We start from the raw sequence: 26,020 nt of genomic DNA, 5'->3' as shown, positions 1-26,020 counted from the left end.
TCCTAAAAAAAAAAAAAAATACCTGGAAAATTCTGGCCAAAACACTCAGAGTAAGAACAGCTTACTTTCCCCATCAGGGACGTGTTATATGATTAAAAAGTAGACCTAAGCAAGTAAAAATTACAAGGCATTTGTAACTATAAAACTTAACAAAATAGCTGCCAGTTTGCTGAGTCTGACAAAGAAATCTGTCACATTTACTGAGAAAGTTTAACCATAGAATTCAGATGTTAAAAGAAACTAGACTAAAGGAAGAAGTTCTACAAGCTTGCCTGTCATAAGATTTTTACAGTTTCTCTTGGCTGGAAACATGCAGGTTGCTAGAAAAAGTCACTAAAGGAACTTTAATCTCACGCCTGCTGTTTTTCTGTACTTTATGTAAAGTTCTTAGCTAGCTTAATTTAAACTTAAGAAACTGATGGCAGGTATAGCTAAAATTTAAAATGCATTCTGATTAAGTAGACAGATGCCTTTTTATTAGTTTCTAGGAGTCTCTTTTCCTATATTAACCTTTGTCCCATAGCAAGCAGGGGAATTCTCTCCAGTACTGGGAGAACCATTAACCAGCAGGTTTTCTAATGAGCTCTCTTAATAATCAAGATCTATAAAAATCCAAGGGACACTAAAAAAGAGTGAAATGAAAAGAACTAGCAAAAATAATTGTTTTATCCTTCTTAAAGAAATGATAGGGAATATGTCTAAACCTCTTTGTCTCACTAACGTTTAATAAACTGTGTCTAACTACAAGTATTGATCAAGTAGTTGATCAATATGTATTTGATAAGCGAAAATATAAACATCCATTTACAACTCTATGAATGATTTCTGGGTATGCTGTGCCAGTCCTATAAAAAACTCCCCACAATTTCTCCAGTGTTACACAGCATAAATGGTTAAGAACAGTGCATAAAGACTTAGATAATCTTGCTTTAATTCCCAGCTGGACTCTCTTATCACTAACTAGCTGATATCTGGGATAATTATTTACAACTCTAAGCACTGGCTCCCCATCTTTAAAATGGGTATTCTGATACTAAAACTATTATGAGGAAAAAAAGGCTTTTACCTAACAACTTAGGTACGCTTAGCATGCAATCTGATTTGGGGTAAATAATAGTCACTGATGCTAGCTGCACAAATTCTATGTAAGGAATTTCTGAAAAATACAATACTGATCTCCTAAATTCCACTTCCACTTTTGTAAAATACATTATTTTCAGTAGGCACTTAAGCATTATTCTGCTACCTACATTTAAAAAAAAAAAAGTAGTGAGCATGTAGTATGAGTGAACACAGGAACTAAAATAAAAAGCTGGCATTCAATTTTCTCCTTCATATTTAACTACGAAAAGCCAAAGCTCTAGGCCTTAGGTTTCCCATATATAAAACTCTTTAATATTCCTTCCAACATTTCTGGGAAAGTCGCAAACACTTTAAAGAGTCATAGCATTCCTACAAGTACCAAACTAAAAAATAGAACAAAAAATTTTTAAATAGTAGAGAAAAGGTAACAGACTTAACTGGGGAAGACAGGTGGGATAAAGCAGATTTATGACTACAAATTTAGGGCTTAGGTTCTAAAACTATAAATTTTTAGGAGTTAATGTTCCTGAAGTCTCATAGGAAAAACTGCTAATTCAGACTCTTTAAAGAGAGAGAAAGAGAGAGAAAAAGAGAGAAAGAGAGAGAGGGAGAAAGCGCACGAGCATTCTCCAGTATTCTGCAGAAAAAAGCAAGGTGCCCAGGAGACTAACCACACAAATAAATATTTCAGAATAAGTATCTAGTCTTACTGAAAAATCTGTTTGGAGGTGAGTTAGTAAACAATCTTGAAATATTCAAATAAGTAAATATGATTAGTTAAACCTTATTATCCACCAAGATCCTGTACAAGTGTGTTGTATCCACTATTATCATTTTGTTGAATTCTATGATACATATAATTTTAAAGAAAATAAAAAATAAATGCTGACATTAAAAAGTAATTAAAAATAAAGTTTTGCTGCCTTCAAGAACACTGGAAATCACATAATAGCAAAAAAGAAGTGGGCTGTATCATATCATGTTTCATGAAGCAATCCACTCCAGCTGATTTATAAACTCCAGAAAATTGGGGATGGGGGTATCTAAGTTATAAAAAATAAATGGTCTAACTCTTATCTAGATATTAGAAAAACTGGAATATTTTGAGAAAATAAACTTAAAAGGAAAGGGTGCACTGAAAGGGTTAAATTGTACCCAAGTTACCTTTTCTAAAAGCTTACATTGCTATGTCCTATAAAATCATGTAAGAAACATGAAAACCAACATCTAACACTGAAAACATTTAGAAAGCCTGTACTTAAGCATAAAGATAAAAAAAAGGGGGGGAAGAAAAAAATAAAATTATAATCATTTCATAATCACCCCATTTTCATATTACACTCACCACTATGCTTATACTGAATATATATAATTTATCACAAGGAAGCAAAATCCCTATGCTTCTCTCTACCTTAGGTTTTTAGTCAAAATGAATGCAAACAATCACGTGGGATTCAGCCAAGCAGTGACGTTAAATTCTGCTCTGTCAGAGAGAGCATCTGTCAAGCCCACATTTAAACTGCTGCCTGCCTGTGCAGCAGCTGAGGAACTGTGGATTTCATATTATAGACTAAAACCCCAGTAAAACTGCTCAAAATCCTTCCTGCAGCTGCCAGGCAAAAACGAAAGAGAGTTAAATCCTATTCTATTCCAATACAATCGAAGCACTACATTCTAGCTCTGGCTGCTTTACATTGCAGCTCAGTGTTATTACTAGAAATATGGATACTGAGAAGAGAATACAGCACTGCATTGTCCGGCCAGGAAAACAGCAGATGTAAAAAGCTTCAATGCATCAACTGTCGGCAAGAGTCAACAGTGCTCCGAATAGAGCGGACAACTACAGCTCTTTTGTTTAAACAAAGAGAAAGAAAATGAAAGAAAGGAAAAATCTCAGAAGACTGGGACCCATATGAACAAGGAGGGTAACTTGAAGACAAGCAGACAGATGGACACTTTGGATACTGTGAAAAGCAATCGCAGGAGGCAGACTATTGGGGGATGTGCGCATGTTCGATAGCATCTTTTTTGCTGAAGTGATGGCGTGCCAAAAGTATTTTCAGTGGGCATAATCCTCTCCACATAAATGGCCTGACCAAGGAAGGTATGTCGATATCTTGTGTGTAATATTCATTTAAATGTCTGCTACCTTTTTATAGCCCTAAAGGCACTAATATCTGATAAACAAGTTCATCCTGTTCACCGTCCTTGAAAACTATGAAAGGGTTTCTAGATCTATGATTTTAAAATCTGTCATTGTTAAAACTGTCATTGCTATATTCAAGTAAATATGTATCTTGCAGTAATTACAGATTATGGATGTATAAAAGAAAGAAAAGGCAAATAGTAACAAGATGTGCTTAAAGGATTCTCTGAGAAATTAAACTTAAAAAGAAAAAAACTAGCTCTCTAAAGAAAACATAGCAAGCCTCTACAAAAATAGGTCAAAATGAGTTCTTATGTAGTAAAATAAAGTGATCTCTTAAAAATGGCTATCAAAGAGACAATGCAGTGAAATTACATTAAATAGTATCAAAGATGATCTGAATATTAACAGCTTTTTTCAAAGTCCTTTTAAAACAAATTATTAATATATAACAGCTTTTACTAACAAAATCTTCCAAGATCCATCTCCCTAAATAAAGATAACAAACACAATCTAAAAGAGTATCAACAAATATTACTATTGAGCTGTAGGAATATTAAAAGGAAAGCATTTGCACAGGCTCACATAAGGCAGTGTGAGTTTTATGCACAGCACACCACCACAGTAGATTTGCATGTTATTACACTGTCCATGAATACAACTTTAAACAAAGAAACATCAATAGTTGGTAAAAATTTCCCCACTTGAAACAGTGAGCTTTCATTTTAAGCAACTCATTTTTAATGATCAAATATAAGATTGTTCTTGGTGATAATTTTTAAGTGAAATTCAAAACATAATGTGAAATTAATCTGATATAAAAATATTCGTGAACAGCAATACAAGGACAAAAAATTAAATAGAAATGTAGTTACTGTGCTTCTAGGCTATATGAATATGTGCTAATGAACTACCATCATGTTTGTATGTGCAGGGCAGAAATAAATCTAATAAACTATTTAAACAACAATCACAGAAGAGCAACTTATGGCTCAGGAACTCAAATGTATTTCATATATTTTTTACAGTCTATTAGAGATCCTGATATTTGCTCAGTCCCACAATATAACCACCAACCCATTACTTAATAATCACAAAAGGCAAACATTTTAAAGACATACATAAGCATTCTATTCTAAAATTAAGATTAAACAAGCTTATCAAGCCCTATTATTATTACATCTCAACATCAACTCTGTCATACCATGAATTTTTATTCCACTACAGAATGAAATCAGGTGGTATTCAATAAAAATATATATAGTTGTAAAAATCTCAAGTCTCTTAGTGCTTTTTCTCTTAACGTTAACACCACCAATTAAACACTTTTATAAGCTAGATCTCAAAACAAAAGTATGCAATTTTTTTAATTCAAGCACCACTAAAATCTAGGACTGTTCCAAAAGATTATATATAAACATTTTTAAAAGCCAAACAATAAAGAGTGGTGTGTGTGTGTGTGTGTGTGTGTGTGTGTGTGTGTGTGTGAGAGAGAGAGAGAGAGAGCGTGCGCGCAAGCATGTGAGAAATAACTGAACAGTTCACAGCAACATTCTTTCCATGAACTTCAATTCATAAGATATAAATACACATTAATAACTTGAAAAAAATTATCTTAAAAAACCCTAAGAACTAAAAGTATTTCTATGCTGAAAATGGAGAAGTGACAAACTAGATTGACAAAAATATTTTAACTTTATTGTCATGTGCCCACTTTTTAAGAACTAATATAACAAGAACCAACCAGAGAATCATTTTAACATTTAATAAAAAGGAAGATGTTACTTAATCTTACTTTTTTAACAGAGAAATTATGATGAATACCTGAGAAACTTTTAATAAAGAAATTTTTACAACTAGACACATGCATTGTATTTATCAATGGGAGATTACTAAATGAGTATATGTGGTTTTAAGCCTGGGAAGCTTAATATTTATAAATATTAAGTCATGAGTTTAACTTAAGATGCATCTCCACCACCAATTGCTAAAAAATCTTATAGGACCATAAACTATGTATTTATGCTAGATTACACTATATGCTGTTTTCTGTAACATGGATATACTTTAGAGATATCACTTCAGGTATATTGCTTTCTTAAAAATATCAGTTTTTTACGATATTCACCTTCATTCACTTCTTCATCTATTCAAAAATCTGACCTTATATTGCTTCTTAAACCATTAAATTTATACTTTTAAAAGATGTAAATGACTGGACTTCAACCAGGTATCAAGTACATAACAACAAAAAGTTGACATATTTAATTTAGCTTTGGAATGTTTAAAATATACCAAATAAATTTAAAAAGCAACTTTTGTTACTTTTAAATATATACACATAACCCTTATGTCTACTGGCTTCTTTATGGAGTGGAGGAAGTATTGTTGCTATTTATCAAATAATTCATTTACAAATAAAAGATTAGAAAGAGTGTCCTGGTCTAAACAGAATGGCCAACTCTTAACAAGTACATGAAGGAAAAAACTGAGTTTCTAAATCAGAACACTCAGCTTATCTTCAGTTTAGCTCACAACAGCTATGTTTTGCTGGTACAGTGAAAAGCCTTGGTCTTTATCATGGCAATGTGAAATTAAAATTCATGTAAATCAACTTTAATAAATAGCAAACTAGATTCTGGGTTTTTTAAAAACCCAAACTCAAAAAAAAAAAAAAACACACTGTTCATATCTCACAGGATGATTATTTTTTTTATTTGAGAACCATAACTTCTAAAAGTACTACATAATTTCAGACACTAAAAATTATCAAAAGCTGGCGCCTTTACTATTATACTGGAAATTTCTTCAAATTCCCACCTACTTGCTCCTCCTAGTGGCTTTTACTAGAATAGTACTTTCATTCATATATGTCTAACAAATATTTCAAAGTACTTCATACTACCTAATACATGAGTTTTACTATAATTATTCAATTATATGAAAGCTTCCTTGTAAATACTATTATTTTCCCAAAACAATTAAGTTTCACGCCAAAGTTAAACAAATTTGGCATTAAGCATGAATTTCTTAACATCACAGACTAAACACATAGGTATGTATAGAATTTTAAATAAACAAATGCTCCTACATTAAATTTTTAAATTGGCTAGTTTCTTTTGCTTAAAGAAATAATTTTCACAATAAAAGGTTGAAAAAATTAAAATTAATTATTACTCCCCTTCTCAACAAGTTTTTTCTCTTTAAAGGCTAAATTTAAGCTACAGTCCCTTACTCACCTCTACCCCCCATGCCTTGATCTAGAAAAACTAAGAACTGAAAGCTTGAAAAATATGTGCTATGAACTGAAAAACCTTGCTAAACGGTAACACCAGCAGTTTTTAATATGGAGAATCATGAACCTCCCTGACATCTCATAATCTTGTTTTAAAAGCTAGGGTCTTAATAAGTGTCATACCACCAGAAGCCCTAAAAATGTAACAACTTGTCTACACACAAATATAGAACACAGCAAACTCAAGAATCTTTTAAAGTGATTTTGTAAAATTTTAAATTTTAAACAGCTGGATATGACAGTACCTAGAGCCTATATTTTTAAGAAATCTGAAAGGACTTTTCAAAGTAGTTCTTTGTTTAATTCTAACATGGAGACTGAACTGAGATATGTGATAGTGTTCTGCCAAGGCCAAAGATAATTAGATAGTTAGTTACTATATTTTAAAAATCAGTCTTAAGTCTAAGTAAGGATCATGATCTCCTGAATACCTCATCTTTGAAGTGGAAGGTTAAAATTAGAAAAGAGTATTTGAAAATGTTCAAAATTTACTACTGTCTTAAAATCCTGTACTGAAGTTACTGGACCCTGAAAATTAATTTTGACAGGTGCATCTTCTCATTGACTTTCTCAACACAGTAGGGGCCAATGGAAACATGCCAAGCAGTATACTGTGACTAACAGAACCCTGCCATAATCAACCTTGCACCGTCTGTCCCACAACTGATACATGACCGTTTTACAAAAAAGGCCGCTGACTGTGCACCATACCACCAATGGTATGTCAAATCAATTTTAATTAATGCCAATAAATTTTCCATCTGCTCTCAGGCCTTCTTACATGGCCTCTCTCAGGAATCTAGTAACATTCTTCTCTTCTACATGCATACAACTTTTAAATCTTTAACTCAGGTCAAAAGCACAAATGACCAGAGCTACTCAGACAATGAAATAAGTGGAAGAAAATTAATCCATCACTTCTCTCTTTAAAGTGCTAATCCTGTTCTCAGTGATGTCACATTACCAAGGATAAACAGACTATAAACTTCATTCCTGGGTTATCATATTTTCACAACTTAAAAACTCCTATTTGCCCTAATATTATTAACATCTGATGTCTCTTTTCAGGCAGTTCTATAATATTTTGCATTTTGTAAATTTTTATGCTTCATCTTTATAGAATGACTGCACGGGAGACAACGTGACTGAGTTAAAAAATGATTACCAAAGAAAAGTACTGATTCAGGAGAAGAAAACATTTTCAGCCTCCAGTATCTCATATCCCATTACTGGATTTACAACATGCTTCAGTGGAGGAGAAGACACTGCTGCTTTGCAAAGATGAGCTGGAATGCCAAGAGGTCTCTGTTCCGTACCCACCTTATTGGTGTACTTTCTCTAGTGTTTCTTTTTGCTATGTTTTTGTTTTTCAATCATCATGACTGGCTGCCTGGCAGAGCTGGATTTAAAGAAAACCCTGTGACATATACTTTCCGAGGATTTCGTTCTACAAAAAGCGAAACAAACCACAGCTCTCTCCGGAACATTTGGAAGGAAACAGTCCCTCAAACTCTGAGGCCTCAAACAGCAACTAACTCCAATAACACAGACCTGTCACCACAAGGAGTTACAGGGCTAGAGAATACACTCAGTGCCAATGGAAGTATTTACAATGAAAGAGGTATTGGACACCCAAATTCATACCATTTCAAATATATTATCAATGAACCTGAAAAATGCCAAGAGAAAAGTCCCTTTTTAATACTGCTAATAGCTGCAGAACCTGGACAAATAGAAGCTAGAAGAGCTATTCGGCAAACTTGGGGCAATGAAAGTCTAGCACCTGGTATCCAAATCACAAGAATTTTTTTGTTGGGCGTAAGTATTAAGTTAAATGGCTACCTGCAACGTGCAATATTGGAAGAAAGCAGACAATATCATGATATAATTCAACAGGAATATTTAGATACATACTACAATTTGACAATTAAAACACTAATGGGCATGAACTGGGTTGCAACATACTGTCCACATATCCCATATGTTATGAAAACTGACAGTGACATGTTTGTCAACACTGAATATTTAATACATAAGTTACTGAAGCCAGACCTGCCTCCCAGACATAACTATTTCACTGGTTACCTAATGAGAGGATATGCACCCAATCGAAACAAAGATAGCAAGTGGTACATGCCACCCGACCTCTACCCAAGTGAACGCTACCCTGTCTTTTGTTCTGGGACTGGTTATGTTTTTTCTGGAGATCTGGCAGAGAAGATATTTAAAGTTTCTTTAAGTATCCGTCGTTTGCACTTAGAAGATGTGTATGTCGGGATCTGTCTTGCCAAGTTGAGAATTGATCCTGTGCCCCCTCCCAATGAGTTCGTGTTCAATCACTGGAGAGTTTCTTATTCAAGCTGTAAATACAGCCACCTAATTACCTCTCATCAGTTCCAGCCTAGTGAACTGATAAAATACTGGAACCATTTACAACAAAATAAGCACAACGCTTGTGCCAATGCAGCAAAAGAAAAGGCAGGCAGGTATCGCCACCGTAAATTACACTAGGAAAGACAATTTTTTTTTCGAATGTGCAATCTGTAAAATATTGCTAAAAGCATGTATAGTTAAATCTGATTACATCCATAGGACAAGTTTTAGTTAAAACTCATCACATAAAGAAATTCAAAAAATATTTTTTTAATTTCTGAAGGTAATTGTTAAAAATAACATTATATAACAAAAAGTTATCCCAAAAGAATCTATTTAAAAAAAACTGTATAAGGGGATTCTGTGTATTAACATGCAATAAAAAGCATGCATACATCAATGGTTCAAGGCTTATGTTAAGGGCCAATAAGATGTATTTGCATATATTTTCCACATAAATTTTAAGAAACGGAGACAAAAGACCCTTCATTTTAGATTCAGCTTTTCATTTTAACATACAATTAAATGTAAATAAAACATTATTGTCAATCTTAAAAAGAAAATTTGTAATTGTGCAAAGGACAAATTTTCTGACCTATTCTAGGGTTCTAAAACTATATTCCATGCAATAAGATTTAGTTGAATTATTCCATAAACACATTTATAAAGTTCAGATGTTTCATCAATGCAATTCTCATCTAAGTATTTACCTTTCAATAACAATTGGGATACTCATTTTCTTTTATTAGTACATATATTTTGACATGTGATAAAATGTGAAAAATCAATGTGTCTCAGGCTCAAGTTTTTATAAGAAAAAAAAGTAAATGTTTTAAAATAGTTTGTTTCCTTGTTGGTGTTAAGGGCCAAGCTAGTATTTCAATGAATTATTCTATTAGATCAGTTACTGCACTCTTAAGGAGTACTACCACTTAACTTCAAGGATATCTGTAAAAATACGTCATGTTCCTCCAACTGAAGCGAAAGTAATTACTTACAGTCACAAAGAGAATGTACTGTTGAAAAAAGATACAGGATAAAGAGTGTAGCAGCAGTTTCATTCAATACATTTTTAAGATGCATGTCTGCCAAACTGCAACATATGGGAAGTTTATTTCCTGACAGCAGGTGTACACATGCCAATACTTAATCATTTTATGGCACCTACTTCTTTCTCTGAGTGCCAAGTTTACAAACCTGCAGTTTTTAATTTGGTAGATGACAACTAGTCTGTGTTACCAATTTAAAACCTTTTTGGGGATGGATGGGGGAAACTACAAATGTTTGATGAACACTTGATTCTAGGGTGACAATGTATACAATGCACTTTTACCAAGTTTTTAATAAAAAAAAAGTAAACAAAAATATCTTTACTGAGTGTTACAGTACAAATATTTACAGTAATTTTGTTTGGCTCCATTACACAGTTTAAAATCAAGAAACAGTAACCCACTAAGTTTTAAAGTGTTTTTGATTCATAAAAGTATGTAAAACTCAACGATCTTAATCTAATGAAGATGTTATTTATCCTAACTGTAATGACCATCATTTTTATCCTTGATTCAATTCTGAAGAGATACTGTACCAAACAGAAATGTAATGACTGTTAAAGTTCAGAATCTCAGAAACTGCTTAAGTACTTATTATTTTAATATGTTATATTCCATTTATACTAAATTTATCTNATTTTGAAAGCCAAGCTATATATATATATATATATATATATATATACGTATATATATATACGTATGTGTATATATATACATATATATATATAACATCCAGCTCTTGGTTAAGTCCATTTTCACTTAATTTATTCTATGTGATTATAAAAACACTAAAGTTACTAAATGCCAAAAGTCACTAAATAGAAGTCACACATAAGAGGATAATACCCAATTAGTAAGTTTCAGGAAAGACAAAAGTAATCCTTCAATGTAGAGTAATTCTCTCATTTATACTTCAGATGTTTTTTAAAACGGTATGTGTGTATACACGTATGCATCCAAAATTATGTACCCAGAAACAGAACCCAAGCACTATCTGCCTAAATTATGATTATAGTGCAGGATCTTTAAAAAATAGTATTTTCCTTCTGGAAAAATTCAAGTTTAAAAAGTTGACTTATGAAAAATAGAATTCTTAAGAGACAACTAAATTCCTCCTATCTTAGACATCAATTTTAAAAATTTCAATACCCCTGACAATACTATCTTGAGAACTGACAGTAATCTGATAACATGGACTTCTCAAAGAAAACTGGATCAAATAACAAAATTTCCTCGTAGTGCTGAAAATGTGTATTTTAAAATAAATATTATATTAATTTATTCTTGACCTTCCATTCTAAATATGCAAGAGTAATTCTACAGAAAATATGAATTTTTATATTATAATATCTCAACATCTCACCAAGTAGTAAGTGTCCTTTATTCATGCCCAGTACTGTGTGATTATGATTACACATAAAAATGTAATTTTAAATTATATTTGCACTATATTTGGTCAAAGAAAAAATTCAGGAACAACTATGTTATCTTTATGATCAAAATGTTAATAAATATTTTAGAAGAAAAAATACCAAAACTTTCAATAGTTACACTAGTTCATTCTGATCAAGTTTATAAGGTAGTGAAAGTCTAATTCAAGTAAATAATTTAAATTTCTCACCTTTTAATATACAGCAGAATCACATAGACCTCAACTGGAATCTTACTGATACCTATTACCAAAAACCCCTATAAAAACAAGATCAACAGTGGAAGCAGGAGCTATTTACCTGACAGAGCATACACGATATACCCGGTACTTTTAAACCACTTTACATACATGATGTCAGAGAACTCTTACAAATGACACTAAAAGACAGGAAAGGAAGACTCATGCAAGAAGTTAGATACCTAAGATGCCACAGCTCGTAAAAGCAGCAAAGCTCCATCTGAAAGACCATGCTCTGAACCACTATGTTATTCTGCTGTGTATTTCACATATGACACCTTCAGTAAGGTCTAAAGAGCTAAGCAAAAATGACCTGTCCTCTAATTCTACTATTCTCTGCTTATTCTTCATCTTTTACCAGGGAAGGCTTCATAACCATTTTCTCACACTGGAGGGGCACCTGATGTTAGGTGCAAATAACCATTTACATCTGGTGGCCAAAACCTTAGAAAACCATAAGCTTATTGCTTATCTCTTGCTTTTTTGGGCTCTGAGATACATCTGTAAACAACAGGCATATGTCACAGTTAGAAATTATAAAAAGTGACTACTTGGAAGCACAATTAGATAATTTCTAACAGACAAAAGTAGCAATGTATTTACTTACTCTACTAGTCAGTCACATACTGCTTTGGGACGAGGTGGTAAAATTCTTTTATCCAGCTGATTTCACGGTTTGTTTTTTTTTTTCCTTTTCAGTTTTTACTGCTCAACTACAAAATCTGACTATTAGATTAACATAGCTTTAAGAAGACATAAAAGAATATCCCTATGATGCATACATTTCTAATACACCTCACAGAATATCAGTTTATCACTTAAACAGTACTCTCAGAAAACAGGGTATGTATACAAATACATCGCTGAGTTTCAGCGAGACACCTGTCATGCACTACACATCAACACACACGCACACCCTTCCTCTAACCACGATATATATATAAATCTTACTATTTCAAGATACAATATGTCAAAAGAGGAAGAAAAATGTTTCTGTATCTATAGGAACTGTTTCCTCTCCCTTTACCAGAGCAAATATCTGTGCTAAAGAACAACTGGAGCTAACCTAATGGTCTCAGCCTGTTTATTAATCTAATCATTTCAACTTCCAACTGAATGTGACAGATTTTAAATTTGAATCTCACTTTCGACAGTATCCTAAACACTGAAAAAACCAGATCAACAGCGTCATAAAAATATTAAATAACACAAAACTGTAACATTATACATAAAATCTTAAATTCATGTTTTTGTGAATCTTTAAATGTTTAAAATACACAAATTTATACAATAGAGTAAAACTAATATGGGTGTATGTCATAACTAAAATGCTATTAAAACATTAGAATATAGATGACAGAATTAACATGAGATTCTGATGGCAATGAGAATTTTCTAACATACTGAAGGTTTGAAACAGGTTAATAAAAATCACATTAAAACCACATTTATTTAAAGAAATTTAATAAAACTGTTTCCATTTATTATTTAAAAATAAATACTATCAGAAAATTAAAACTAGAAGAAATCACAAGCCACAGCCAAAATCTACTTGATTATCAGACAAAATTAAGAAGAGAAATAAAAATGTTCAGTAAACCCATGGTTAGATAATGTTTTATGGGCTTAACAATAGTTTTCAAACTAATTTCCTCAGGTGTCTCAGTTAAAATTAGTAAAACCAGGAGAGCTGTGTTTTAGAGTCCTGCCCTCACTTTAATACAACTGCATGTTTACGTTTAAACGAAGATTCCAGGTCAAAGTTCATTTGCAAAGAATGACCAATGTTTATTTGCTTTTTATTCCCCATTGAGAACTACCTCAATGATTCTTGAACTGAAATACAGCTACAGAAAAGAGAAAAATACATATATTTACTCATTATATAACATCCAATATATCAACTCAAAGAATAAAAGGAACTCAATTAGTCAAAAGAAAGATTAAAATATTTAAATAAGAGACTTAGACATAAGCCATTATACAATACAAATAATAAAAAAAAATTTCCACAAAGGCAACATTTTAAAAATAAGGGATAATCATAAGTAAGAGGAAATTCTCTGGTGAAAAATAAACTTTTACTAAGAAGTATAAAAATTCTGACAAGAACAGACCATTATTTTTAGTCAACAAGAATACCTACTTTTATAATGGACGTTATTACCCAACTAACATGTTTTCTTCATCTGTATTTTCTAAATACAACAGGGGAAAAACTGTTGTAATACATGTGGTCAGTGTAAGCCCAATCAAATGAGTTTTTTTCCTAAGTTTTTAGTGTGTATGGATGAAAAATCACAAAATGATTATAGTTAATATGGAAAAAAGCATCAGTAGCTAAGAAATATTGAAAGTGATCATAAAGAATTTACCATAAAGCTGGGCACCTGGGTGGCTCAGTCAGGTTAAGTGCCCAACCCTCTTTGTTTCAGCTCAGGTCATGATCTCATGGTTTGTGAGTTGAAGCACATATCCGGCTCTGCACTGGCAGTGGAGACTACTTTGGATTCTCTCTCTCCCCTTCCCTGTGTGCCCCTCCCCCACTTGTGCTGTCTCTCTCTGTCTCTCATTAACAAGCTAATGAGTATCATATCATATTTGTACTATATCTCGCATTATAAGCACATGTTCACTAAAGTTATTCTAAGATTTAATAAATTTTAAATATTTTTAAAGAATTTTTGAGAAATATATATGATAATCAAAATTTTAATAAAATGACAGGATTAAAAGATCTTTGAGATACTTTTTTCAATCATTCAAACATCTTTTGAAAGCCCATAATATATTGGGTACAGACACTATGATGATAACCAGTTAAGATGGTCTATCTAATATATGATGTTTGGGTACTTGGACAGCCATACGAAAAAAAATTAGATTTGTTCCTCAACCATATATTAAAAACATTTCCAACCAGATAAAAGATCTAAATGTAAATAACAAAACAAACCAGTTCCACGGGGGGGGGGGGGGAATTCCTTTATTACTTGAGAGAAGAGTTAATTTTCCTGATTACGACAAAACTACTTACTACAGAAGTAGTAAGAAAGTTATAAATGTGATTAGAAAAGATTCTGAAAGAAACTCTTGCATGGCAATAAAAACATCAACAAAATCAGAAGACAAACAATCTGAGAGAAGATACTTCCAACCTACAAAAGTTTAATATCCCCAATATTAAATGATACAAGAAAAAAAGGAGAAGAGACCAACATTCTGATAGAAAAATGGGGAAAAACTTTAGTTTACAGAGAAAGAAATGATAAGACCCCTAATCAACCTTGATGGGAATACAAACAAAAACCACTAAGAAACCAATACTCACCTATCAAATTAACAGAAAGTTAAGCCTGACATCATACTCTTTTGAAAGATCTGTAGGAAAATAGGCACAATCACACATAGTAGTGGGAATGGGGTAACTCCTAATAGGAGAAGGGGGGTAAATTTCATAACATCCTGCAAAAGTACAGAGGCATTTACCCTTTACTTATCAACTGTGCATCTAGGAATCCCTTCCCAAAACACTTGTATAGCAATGATATACAATAGGCTTAAAACTAATCATTAGAGGATGATTTGTAATAGTAGAGACAGAAGACAACCTAAATGTCCATACATATGAGCCTGGTTAAATAAACCAAGGCACACTACAACATATTTGGACCATATATTCCTACTAGGATATAGTCTAAGAAAAAATTATTGTATCTGATTACCTTATAGTAAACAATAATATCAGCACTGTTATTTTGAAATGTTTACTGAAAATCAAAGCCAACAAAAAATTATGCTAATATTATTAGGAAATGCTATGAACTGAACTGTTCAAGAAAATACTTTCTACTGATTAAACATATGAGCCTGTGCTTATATACATCTTCAAATGAATAGGTGTGGAAAAGCAAACTTAATGAAAAGGAACAGGTTATTACTTATTCTTAAGGATACCATCATAAAAAGGGTAAAAAAATAATGAGGGGCACCTGGGTAGCTCAGGCGGTTAAGCTACCAACTTCAGCTCAGGTCATGATCTCAAGGTTTGTGGGTTGAAGCCCCGCGTCAGGCTCTGCGCTGACAGCTCAGAGCCTGGAGGCTGCTTTGGATTCTGAGCCTCTCTCTCTCTCTCTGACCGTCCCCTGCTCGTTCACTTGCTCTCTCTCTGTCTCTCAAAAATAAACATTAAAAAAGTTTTTTAATTAAAAAAAAGAAAATAAGGAATACAGGTTGACTGGTTTTATACACACACACTCATACATATTTAGCAGAAGAAGGCGGATAAGAGGATTACTGAGAGAATTAAGGGGAACTCTTGAGCATCAGAAAAGGAAAAACAACAGACTTAGATCGATAACCAATATGCCTCAACAAGGGAAAACAGAACCCTCTTCCTTTCGAAGCACCAGGCTTACAAAAAGCTGTGGTTTAAGATGGATGTAAGAAAACAGAGCATATACTAAAGAGGAGCTGCTTATTAAGCATTTAAAAAAAAAAAAAAAAGGTTAAAACTGAGAACACCAGATTTGAGCTAAAACTGTGTATTCTTAAACTCTACTCCTATAAAAAACAGGAGTTCCATCATGATCTTTGAAAAATTCTAGAAAATTCCCAGCACTGGCAGATTTTCCTTGGAAACCTCTCCCACCCTCAATTAAGAAAGTTCCAGGACGACTTTCATTCAAAGTAGACTGCCTTGCACTGGTCAAGCTAAAATAATCAAAGACCCTCTCCTTTAGTAACTTGAATCCTAAGGAAACAGACACACACACACACACAGAGACACACACACACACACACACACACACAGAGACACACACACACACGAAAAAATGATTAGAGCTAACTCACTTGAACTTCAGCACCCTGAAGAAATTATCCATTAATTCTTGCTACCCGATCCCCAGAGTTGCTAAGGTTCCTGTCCCTTCTACCACTTGGTTCTCTGATTTTATGACATCACCTATAATTTTTCAGTACTTTTTTCTTTGCTAGAGTTAGACTCAATTTTTGCTAGTAACCAAAGAATGCTAACTGACAGAAAATCTACCACGAGCAAATTTTGAGTAAAATGATTCCTAGCTCCTATGATGATTCCATAATACTGTTAAGACCATGTCCTCTGTGTGTTCTGCCACCTGAACAAATCAAAAGTACAAAGGGATCCAGGAACAACTTCTCTGCTAAAGAAAACAGGCCGAAAATTGTATACCTGTTCGTCATCCATACCTATGTCCAACCCTCAAAAGAGCAACAAAGTTGTTTTCAGCATAAAACAGAACACAACTGAGACCATGTTACTGTAATTACCTTAATACTGAGAGACATCAGTCAAACAGTTTAGGACCTCATTTCCTATAGTCATACTACTATGAGGGAGAGCCAACACATCTGGAAAGTTACCATAAAAATTGACTGGCTGAGCCTGATATACCGTAAAATGTTGTCTGAGATTAGAAAGTAATGAATAGGGAGGACTGGACTGTACCATTTCACATTTGCTATTTAAAACTGTATTCCTGGGGATACCTGGGTGGCTCAGTCAAGTTAAGTGTCCAACTTTGGCTCAGGTTACGATCTCGCAGTTCGTGAGGTTGAGACCCACATCAGGCTCTCTGCTGTCAGCACAGAGCCTGCTTTGGATCCTCTGTCTCCCTCTCTCTCTCTGTCCCTCTCCCACTCATGCTCATGGGCTCTTTCTCAAAAATAAATAAAACATTAAAATAAAATAAAATTGTATTCCTTTATCAGAAATCTGTTGGTCTCCTGACAAGGTAAAAAATAAACAAGAACAAAAAAACAAACAAAAAACAGTTACAACATTCTTCCTGGTAGGTTTATTTAAGAAAGAAAAGAGAGGGGCACCTGGGTGGCTCAGTCAGTTAAGCATCTGACTTTGGCTCAGGTCATGATCTCATGGTCCATGAGTTCGAGCCCCACGTCAGGCTCTGTGCTGGCAGCTCAGAGCCTGGAACCTGCTTTGGATTCTGTGTGTCCCCCTCATCCTCCCTCCCCCCCAACTCACACTCTCTGTGTCTCAAAAATGAATAAAATATTAAAGGGGAGAGAGAGAGAGAGAAGGAGAGAAAACTAGTAGCTGGGCAAAAATAAGATAATTTTTTTTAAAGGAAACTTCACAAGCAATCACTCCAAATTTAAACTATTTATGTCTGAGTGTCTATAAGTATACCTACATTTAACAATATGTTTAACCTAAAGTTATCTTCTCTCACCCTGAAATTTAATACGTTTTCATCATTTCACATCTTGGTGAATGGCTGTCCCCAGTGAGTGGCCACATGAGAACACCAAGAGTCATCCTTGCCACTTCCTTCTCTTGTTATCCCCGTATCTTTCTATCCACAAAACCTGGATTCTTAATAGAGTCCATCCACTCCTCTCATAGTTCAAAAGAGTATCTCTCACTTGAACCTGAAATACCTTCATAATTGGTTTCCTCATATTCATGCAATTTGTTTCCCATACTACAGCCAGAATGGTACTTTAAAAACACAAAGCTGTTCTTATCATTCTAGTGCTTAAAGGCTTCCCAAGTATGTTCTTAGGATAAGAACCTTGGCTAGTGACAAGATCCATAAATGGGTCTCTTCCTTGCTAATAATCTCTCTCTGCCAATCTTCTGATTGTATCTGTGCCTTGTACTTTGTTCTATAAATTACCTCTCTCTTCCTCAAGATTAATTTTCAAGGCAATAAACAACAACAAATCCTAGACTAGAACCCGAGTTGAAATCTAACTCAAAACAATTATACCTTTTTGGCTTCAAAGTATTTTTATCTTATTTGAAAGGAAACCTTTCAAAGGTATCAAATCCATTTTTCTCTACAGTGATAAAACTCATCCACTGATTTGGATATGGGCTCACCTACACTGTAAATAATAAAGCGACATTTAAGTAAATATATGTTGACCAAAAAAAGTACAAGTATCCTGGAAATAATAACTATAATTGGTTACACCAACTTTAAATTCCTTTCAGTCATCTTGGGACTATACAGAAAAGGATTTACAAACTCCCTAGTAGAACTCAATCATAAACAGAGAAGCAATGGTGAAAGTGCTGATGATCAAGCTTACCAAAAGCCACATGTGCACTTCCTTATCAGTGCATTTCTAATCAGGGATTATGATGCCTACGAAGATCAAGAAGAGAAATGTTAACTTTCCTCAATATAAATTCAATACAGATGAAACCACTGGACATGATTTCCCAAACCAGTTTTACCATGCTAAAATTCTAGAACCCCAACATTAGACTAAAAAGATTCTTGAGCCCAGTTCTCTTTAGAGTTGAAGAAACATCCAGAAGTCTGTTCACTTACTTGATAAATATTTACTGAGAGCCTAGGCACTGAGTCATGATCTGCAGAAACAACGATGAACAAAAAGAATCACTATATTGTTGAGATAATACTCGTTTGACCATTTATCAAATCTTCATAAAAATGAATGAAAGGACAGAGGTGCCTGTGTGGCTCAGTCGGTGAAGCATCCAACTTTGGCTCAGGTCATGATCTCACTGCTTGTGAGTTCGTTTGAGCCCCGCTTCTGGCTCTGTGCTGACAGCTCAGAGCCTGCAGTCTGCTTCGGATTCTGTGTTTCCCTCTTTCTCCGCCTCTGCCCTGCTCACGCTCTGTCTCTCTTCCTCTCAAAAACAAATAAAAATTTAAAAAATTGTTTTAATGAATGAAAGGACAAATATGGTATCTGTCATGTAGAAAAAAATACACAATGCCCTACAAGCATATAATAGGGAATTTTACCTAATCTGTTTCACCTAGGGTCAGAAAGCCTTCTTTGAGGAAACGTAAAAGCTAATGTCTAAGAGATAATTAGATGGGATTCAGGCAAAGGGGGNAGATGCTAGAAAGGTTAAAAAAAAAAGGTGGAGGAGAGTGAGGAGGAGGGAGACAGGTAAAACCACATGAAAACATATAGCACATAATAAGAATTATGATTTGGGTCACCTGGGTAATTCAGTCTATTAAGTTTCTGACTTTGGCTCAAGTCATGATCACATGGTTTGTGAGTCTGGGCCCCGCATAGGGCTCTGCACTGACAGCTTCAGATTCTCTGTCTCCCTTTCTCCCCCTCCCTCAGTCACTCGGCCTCCCTCTCAAAAATAAACAAACACCTAAAAGAAGATTTATGGTTTTTAATCCTAAGAGTAATGGAAAACTATTGAAGACACAGCAATACTTGGAAAACAGAAAACCTGAGGCTAGTTCATGTCTAAGGGCCTCTGTCTTAACTCCTTTTGAAGCACACTGGCTATAATGTGAAGAACATATTGACAAGACATATGAGTAATAGGAGAAGACCAATTATGAGACTACTGCATAATCCTGGGAAGATATAAAAGTAATTTGGAGCAGAAGTATGGTAGCGATATAAAGAATTCCAGAAACGTTAGGAAGTAAGGTTAACAGGTCTTCATGATGTCTAGATATTGGAGGTGAGGAAGAGGGAAGTTAAGTTACAAAGGATGATGCCTAAAATTCTGGACTGAGCACTGAGGAAATGATGATGTCATGTTTACAGAGAAAAACACTGTATGAGATCCTAACTGACCAAGGAAGGCATAATAAAGGGCCATCAAGAAATATATAAAAGGATTGTGAAGTGGCACTGAGGGTCAACTAAAGCATCAATAACAGTAACAAACTGTAACTACTACTCTGTTCATATATGAAAGAATGGAAAGTAAAAATACAATGTATATTATGAGCTTAAGACACATTCATTAATTTAATAAATACTTTTTAAGCAACACCTCTCTGCCAGGTACTCTGTTACCAGACCTAGGGATATACTAGAGAGCAAGAAAGATGTGGTTTCTGCCTTCAGATCCTCATATGCAAAGAAAATCACTGTAATAAAAAATAAACCAAGATTACTAGAAGAAAAAACTTCCTGAGAAAGTAACCTTTGAACTAGATCTGAATCAGGAGGAGCCAGTCTTATTAAGAGCAAGAGGAAGAATGATCAGGACAAACAGAACTACAAAGACAAAAGCCAGGAGGTTGAGAAAAATTTGACAAGTTTGCAGAAAAACAGGAAATAAACAGTAAAACAGAACTGCAGCAGGACCTTTCTTAAAACCTTTACTAAAGAGCAAAGGGTTGTGGATCCCTAATGTGGATGGGGAGAAAAAAGAAATTACAATTTTAAAATAAAAATAATTTTAAAACAAAATTGTCACTTTATTTTCACCAACCTCTAACAGAAATTAACATTTCCTTCCTTCATGAATGTAGGCAACAAACCACAGTACTATTATTAACACTGGCATGACTTTGTCACTAACTGAAAGCAGATATTTTGATATCACATTTGAACTGTTACAGGGATCTTGAAATATTATGTATGCTAACACTTTAAAATTCTGGCATTTGATTAGGTCTGTCACTACATCTTGTTATATAATGCATTAATAAAGAGACACAATAAGTGAGAAAGAAAAAGACCATATGATTTTACTCATACGTAGAATTTAAGAAACAAAACATCAACAAAGAGGAAGGGAAGGAAAAAAGTAAGACAAAAACAAAGACGGAGGCAAATCATAAAAAATTCTTTACTATAGAGAACAAACTGAGGGGAGGGGAGGGGAGGGTCATGGGGGGATGGGCTAAAGTGGGGAGGGCATTAAGAAGTATGTTTGTTGGGATGAGCACTGGGTGTTACATGTAAGTGACGAATCATTAAATTCTACTCCTGAAACCAGTATTACGCTATATGTTAATGGACTTGAATTTAAATAAAATCTTGGAAAAAAGACAAATAAATTAAAAAAGAAACAGCTTTAGGAAAATCAAGAGGCACAAATTAACATCTCATAAATTTGTACTTTTAAAGTCTCTTGATACTTTTATTTCAGCACAATTGGTTATTATCTTACATATTTTATTTTATGCTTTAAAAATATTATTCAGAGAGGAATCGACTCATAGGATTCACTCATCNACACACACACACACACACACACACACACACACACACACACAATTCCAAACAAGTAAGTGCAACGTTTGATGCTCATTTGAGTCATATTTCCAAGAAATAAACTACAAAAAACATCTTTCAGGAAAATCAAAGAAAATGGAAAATGAACTGCATTTAACAGGATAATTTTTCCCCCGATGGTACAAAAATGCCTCTGTGGCTAAATAAAAGAATTTAACATTTTTTATAAGTGCAAAGTATATAGGAAATACTTCAGGAAAAAAGGGAGATGTAGAACAGGTGAAGAATGGCTTAAAAATAGTAATTATAGAGGGGTGCCTGGGTGGCTTACTCAGTTGAGTATCTGACTCTCAATTTCAGCTCAAGTCATAATCCCAGGGTCACAGGATCAAGCCCTGCATTAGGCTCTGCACTGAGCGTGGAGCTTGCTTAAGAGTGTCTGTCTGACTGTCTGTGTCTGTCTCTCTATCCCCCACTCTCTGGATCCCTCTCCCTGAATCCCATGCTCTCTCTTTATTTCTCTCTCTCTCTCAAATAAAAACGATAATCATAGTAATCTGTGTGATGATGGACAGAAAAATCATATGCTATTCTAATTATAATTGCATTTGTAGGTTTTCATAATGGGGGGAGGTTCATTAGTTGCTCTGCAAAAAGAAGCCCCTAGAAGTGAAAAAAATTTTACAAAGAAACACTGTCTTTTGAAGAACAAATTAAGAAAGATGCCCCTTTCTCCAGTCTGATGATATCCTAGACTAGGCTGTCTGACTTAATGAGCATGCAAGCTAACTAGGATTTTCCTCTTTCTTCTCTCAAAATGTTCAGAGAAGACAGCAGTAAAAATTGCTTTCATAGTATACATATCTTATGAGGAGGCACTTCTTGTCTAACAGCACTCATTTCAGAGAGGAAAAAAAAAACCATTTCCCATTATCATCAGCTGCCTTGGCCTAGAAAACTAGTCTTTGATCAAACTAGCACATTAGAAACAGTGATGGTTTAAGAAAAATAATAAGTTATCATCTTATGCTAACAAGTACTGATTTAGTTTAGGCTTTTGGAAGAACAGGGTAGGAGAAGGGTAGCTAGGTAATTTGTGCTTCTTTACTAATGCATTATGTAACAATGCAGTGCCAGATCACTGGAATCTTCATGACTGCTAGAAAACAAAAAAATCTGGATGGGGGTGAGGGAATGCTTTTATTAGGCAACTGGACCATACAAGATGGTTCCCAAGAGGTCAAATAATGACTGAAAAGGAACCCTTTCCATTTGTGGAATTGGAATAGGCTGTATATACCTCTCGAGCTTAGCATATGTAAGGTAGGAACACTAAGGAGGCCCTGCAACCTGCAGAAGGTGGCCTCGCCAATCCTCTCTTCTTGCCCACATCTATCACACGATTCTGTTCTCCTCGCTCCTCACCTACCTGAACAGACTATCAACTGCTCCTGTTTTTGCATTGTGTTTTCTCAGTCTGGCTGTCAGACCAAAAAGCCTTATAGTTCCTCAAATATCATATTCTCACAAATCAGGAGAAATGTCTTAGCAAAACTTGATACATTCTTTTATTATGAGAAATTTTCTTTTAAAAAAATACCAAAGATCCATTTTATTTGGCTTTAAACAATAAAAAATTCCTTATTATAAAAATTAATAAAATTTTAATTTCTTCAGTACTAAGAAATAGATTGTTTCTCACTATTGTTAGTCTAAAAACCAAGTCCATCATTAATGATTCTTATTTAATATTTGTTAGTTTACTAAGCTAAATAGAAGAGTTTTAACTACAGTGCACAGGCAATAGCCATTATGCAAATGCCACTACTCATAAATTTAATGTCAAAAGTTGGTGTTCTTACTTAATGACTATTACAGATATGTGTGTTTAAACAGTATACTTATGGGGCACCTGGGTGGCTCAGTCAGTTAAGCGTCCAACTTCAGCTTAGGCTATGATCTCATTGTTCATGAGTTCGAGCCCCGCGTCAGGCTTTGTGCTGACAGCTAGCTCGGAGCCTAGAGCTTGTCTTCAGACTCTGTGTCTCCCTCTCTCTCTGACCCTCCCCTGCTCATGCTGTCTCTGTCTCTCTCTCAAAGGTAAATAAAACATTAAAAAATTTTAAAATAATAAATAGTATAATTCCCAGAATTCATTTAAATATCAATTCCTAAGGCCATAAAATTCAAGTCAAGTATTGACTGCTTGATTCAGTATTAAAATATTACTATCTTGCATATCGGTTCATAAAAATTTAAGGTAAGAATTCCCCTACAGGGTTCAGAGGGAGCATGGCCCTGCTGACACCTTGATTCAGACTTCTGGTCTTCAGAGCTGAGAAAATAAATTAACTGTAATAAGCAAAAGAAAAAATATTATCCAAAAGTTAGCAATCTATAGCTGTAAGCCAAATCTAGGCCACTGTCTATTTTTCTATGTCCCATGGNCAATAAACTATTTTAAAAAAAAAAAAAAAAAAAAGAAAAAGACTCGTGACACACACACACACACAAAACCAAAAAACAAAATAATAATGCTCACAGTAAAAAATAAATAAATAAAAAATAAAGAAGCTTATTTACTTTGAGAGAGGGAGAGAAACCACACAAGCACACCCAAGTGGGGAAGGAGGAAGAGACAGAATCCCAAGCAGGCTCTGCACTCTCACAACAGAGCCTGACACAGGGCTCAAACTCAAGAACCATGAGATCATGACCTGAGCTGAAACCAAGAATTGGAAACTTAACTGATAGAGCCACCCAAGCACCTCTGGTTATTATATTTAAAAGTAAAATTGTTTAGTGTTTATTAAACACCTGGGTTTTACATGTTTAAGGTTGAGGGAAAAAAATCAAAATGATAGTAATACGATTTAATGACAGGTAAAAAGATGAAATTCAAATTTCAGTATCCATAAAGAAAAGTTTACATTTATTGGAATGTAACCACACTCATTCATTATATACTGTCTATAACTGCCTTTGCACTACAACAGCACTTATGTACTTGAGACAGCAACCTCTCATGATTTAGCACTGCTGACTGGCACACTGCAAGAAAGCAATTATATCATTCCATTCTATTTTAATTTTCTAAAAGTTAACCACTGATATTTTGTTTCTCCTTCCTCTGTTTATCACCACCGCCCCAGAGTCTATACTACTGCCCAGCATGTGGCAGGCACACAACAAATAATGGCTGAATAAATGCAAAAGAAGCACTGTGTATCCCACATTTGTCCATACAACATCTGAGCTTTAACTGCAATTTTGGAACTTCCACCTAGCCCTCAATTGACAATAAATCTGAAAGGTAATGATGTGCTAAAAAGACAATTATAAAGAAAATAATCTAACAGAATTAGAGAAATGCCTTCCAAATGACAAATATGCTCGGTTAATATCATATGTTCATAGACTAATACAAGTATTTGCCAATATCTATCTGTATAAAAAGGAACTTTTTCAGAGACAAAATACATAAACTTTCATTACTGATCAGTCTTAATAGATGGACATTTACAATGCTGGTGACAGAAAATCATAACTTTGAACCACAAAATGTTTTCATGCCACCAAAATATATTCCATTCTTCTCATTAGCAGATCAGTATCACACAAAATTTTACTCATTTTTTATTATTATTACATTGGTCATCAAAAATTTGTGTAGTTTTATCTCCTGTTATGTAAGTACCTACCCTAAAGTTTTTGATTTTGCCTATAAGTCTAAAATATTTACTATCTGGCCCTTCATAGAAAATGTCTGCCAACCCTCAATATTAATCATTACATTTAAACCTTTTAAATCATACATAATAGAAAATGTAAGGCAATAATGAAAACACACTTAAACCATACAAATTCCTTTACATTAATTACCAAACTCTACATTTCTCTGCACTCATTTAAAACAATTTCACAAAAAAAGTTTTAAGAGTTCAGCTTAGATAACAAACACTGAGTGTTTTGGAAATTAGCATTCCCTACAGACTTGATAATTGTTTCTTAATGAATTCAACCAAAAAATTACAAGGCAAAACTGAGCTTATATATGAAACTCATATTGTACTAAAAGGCTTTTTTTTTTAAATGGCTAAGCACCAAAAATCAATACATCATAAAGAAATAAAAGCCTAAAAAAAGTTTTTCACTGTAGACCAAATACAAATGTTAGCATACTTAGTTTAAATGTACCAATGAAGATTTCAAGCACATTTTTATCAGAATTATTCATGCATTTATAGGGGCTAGGAGAGCTTGTGGGGTATGTGTACATTTATATGTGTAAAAGAAAATTAGCTTCCTTCTCCTATTACTGAAAATAGTTCTAGTAATTTGTCTAACTGAATTTTTTATAAAAATATAACAAACTGGTGTGCCTGGGTGGCTCAGTCAGTTAAGCCTCCAACTCT

At 34.0% G+C, this 26,020-nt stretch overlaps 2 protein-coding genes across 3 annotated transcripts in view; one reads left to right on the top strand and one right to left on the bottom strand.

The window, feature by feature from the left end:
• The window catches only part of CDC73 (cell division cycle 73), a 140,703-nt gene that overhangs the window by 54,921 nt on the left and 59,762 nt on the right, over positions 1 to 26,020 (bottom strand). The window lies entirely within an intron of this gene.
• On the top strand, positions 2,625 to 10,463 carry B3GALT2 (beta-1,3-galactosyltransferase 2). 2 transcript variants are annotated; one of them, XM_077760122.1, is made up of 3 exons: positions 2,625 to 3,187; positions 7,104 to 7,243; positions 7,645 to 10,463. In XM_077760122.1, exon 3 carries the CDS (start codon positions 7,767 to 7,769, stop codon positions 9,033 to 9,035), a length of 1,269 nt encoding a protein of 422 aa, XP_077616248.1. In that variant the 5' UTR covers positions 2,625 to 3,187; positions 7,104 to 7,243; positions 7,645 to 7,766; the 3' UTR covers positions 9,036 to 10,463. The 2 variants fall into 2 exon arrangements, with proteins under 2 accessions (XP_077616248.1, XP_077616240.1); XM_077760114.1 differs by lacking the exon at positions 7,104 to 7,243.

The sequence above is a fragment of the Crocuta crocuta genome, unplaced genomic scaffold, assembly GCF_008692635.1.
Source record: "Crocuta crocuta isolate KB4526 unplaced genomic scaffold, BGI_CrCroc_1.0 scaffold462, whole genome shotgun sequence".
Classification (NCBI taxonomy): domain Eukaryota; kingdom Metazoa; phylum Chordata; class Mammalia; order Carnivora; family Hyaenidae; genus Crocuta; species Crocuta crocuta.
This window is presented reverse-complemented; position numbering and strand designations above follow the sequence as displayed.

Excerpts from the sequence above, each read along its gene's own strand:
- B3GALT2 (XM_077760114.1), top strand. The coding sequence starts at position 7,767 with ATGCTTCAGTGGAGGAGAAGACACTGCTGCTTTGCAAAGATGAGCTGG.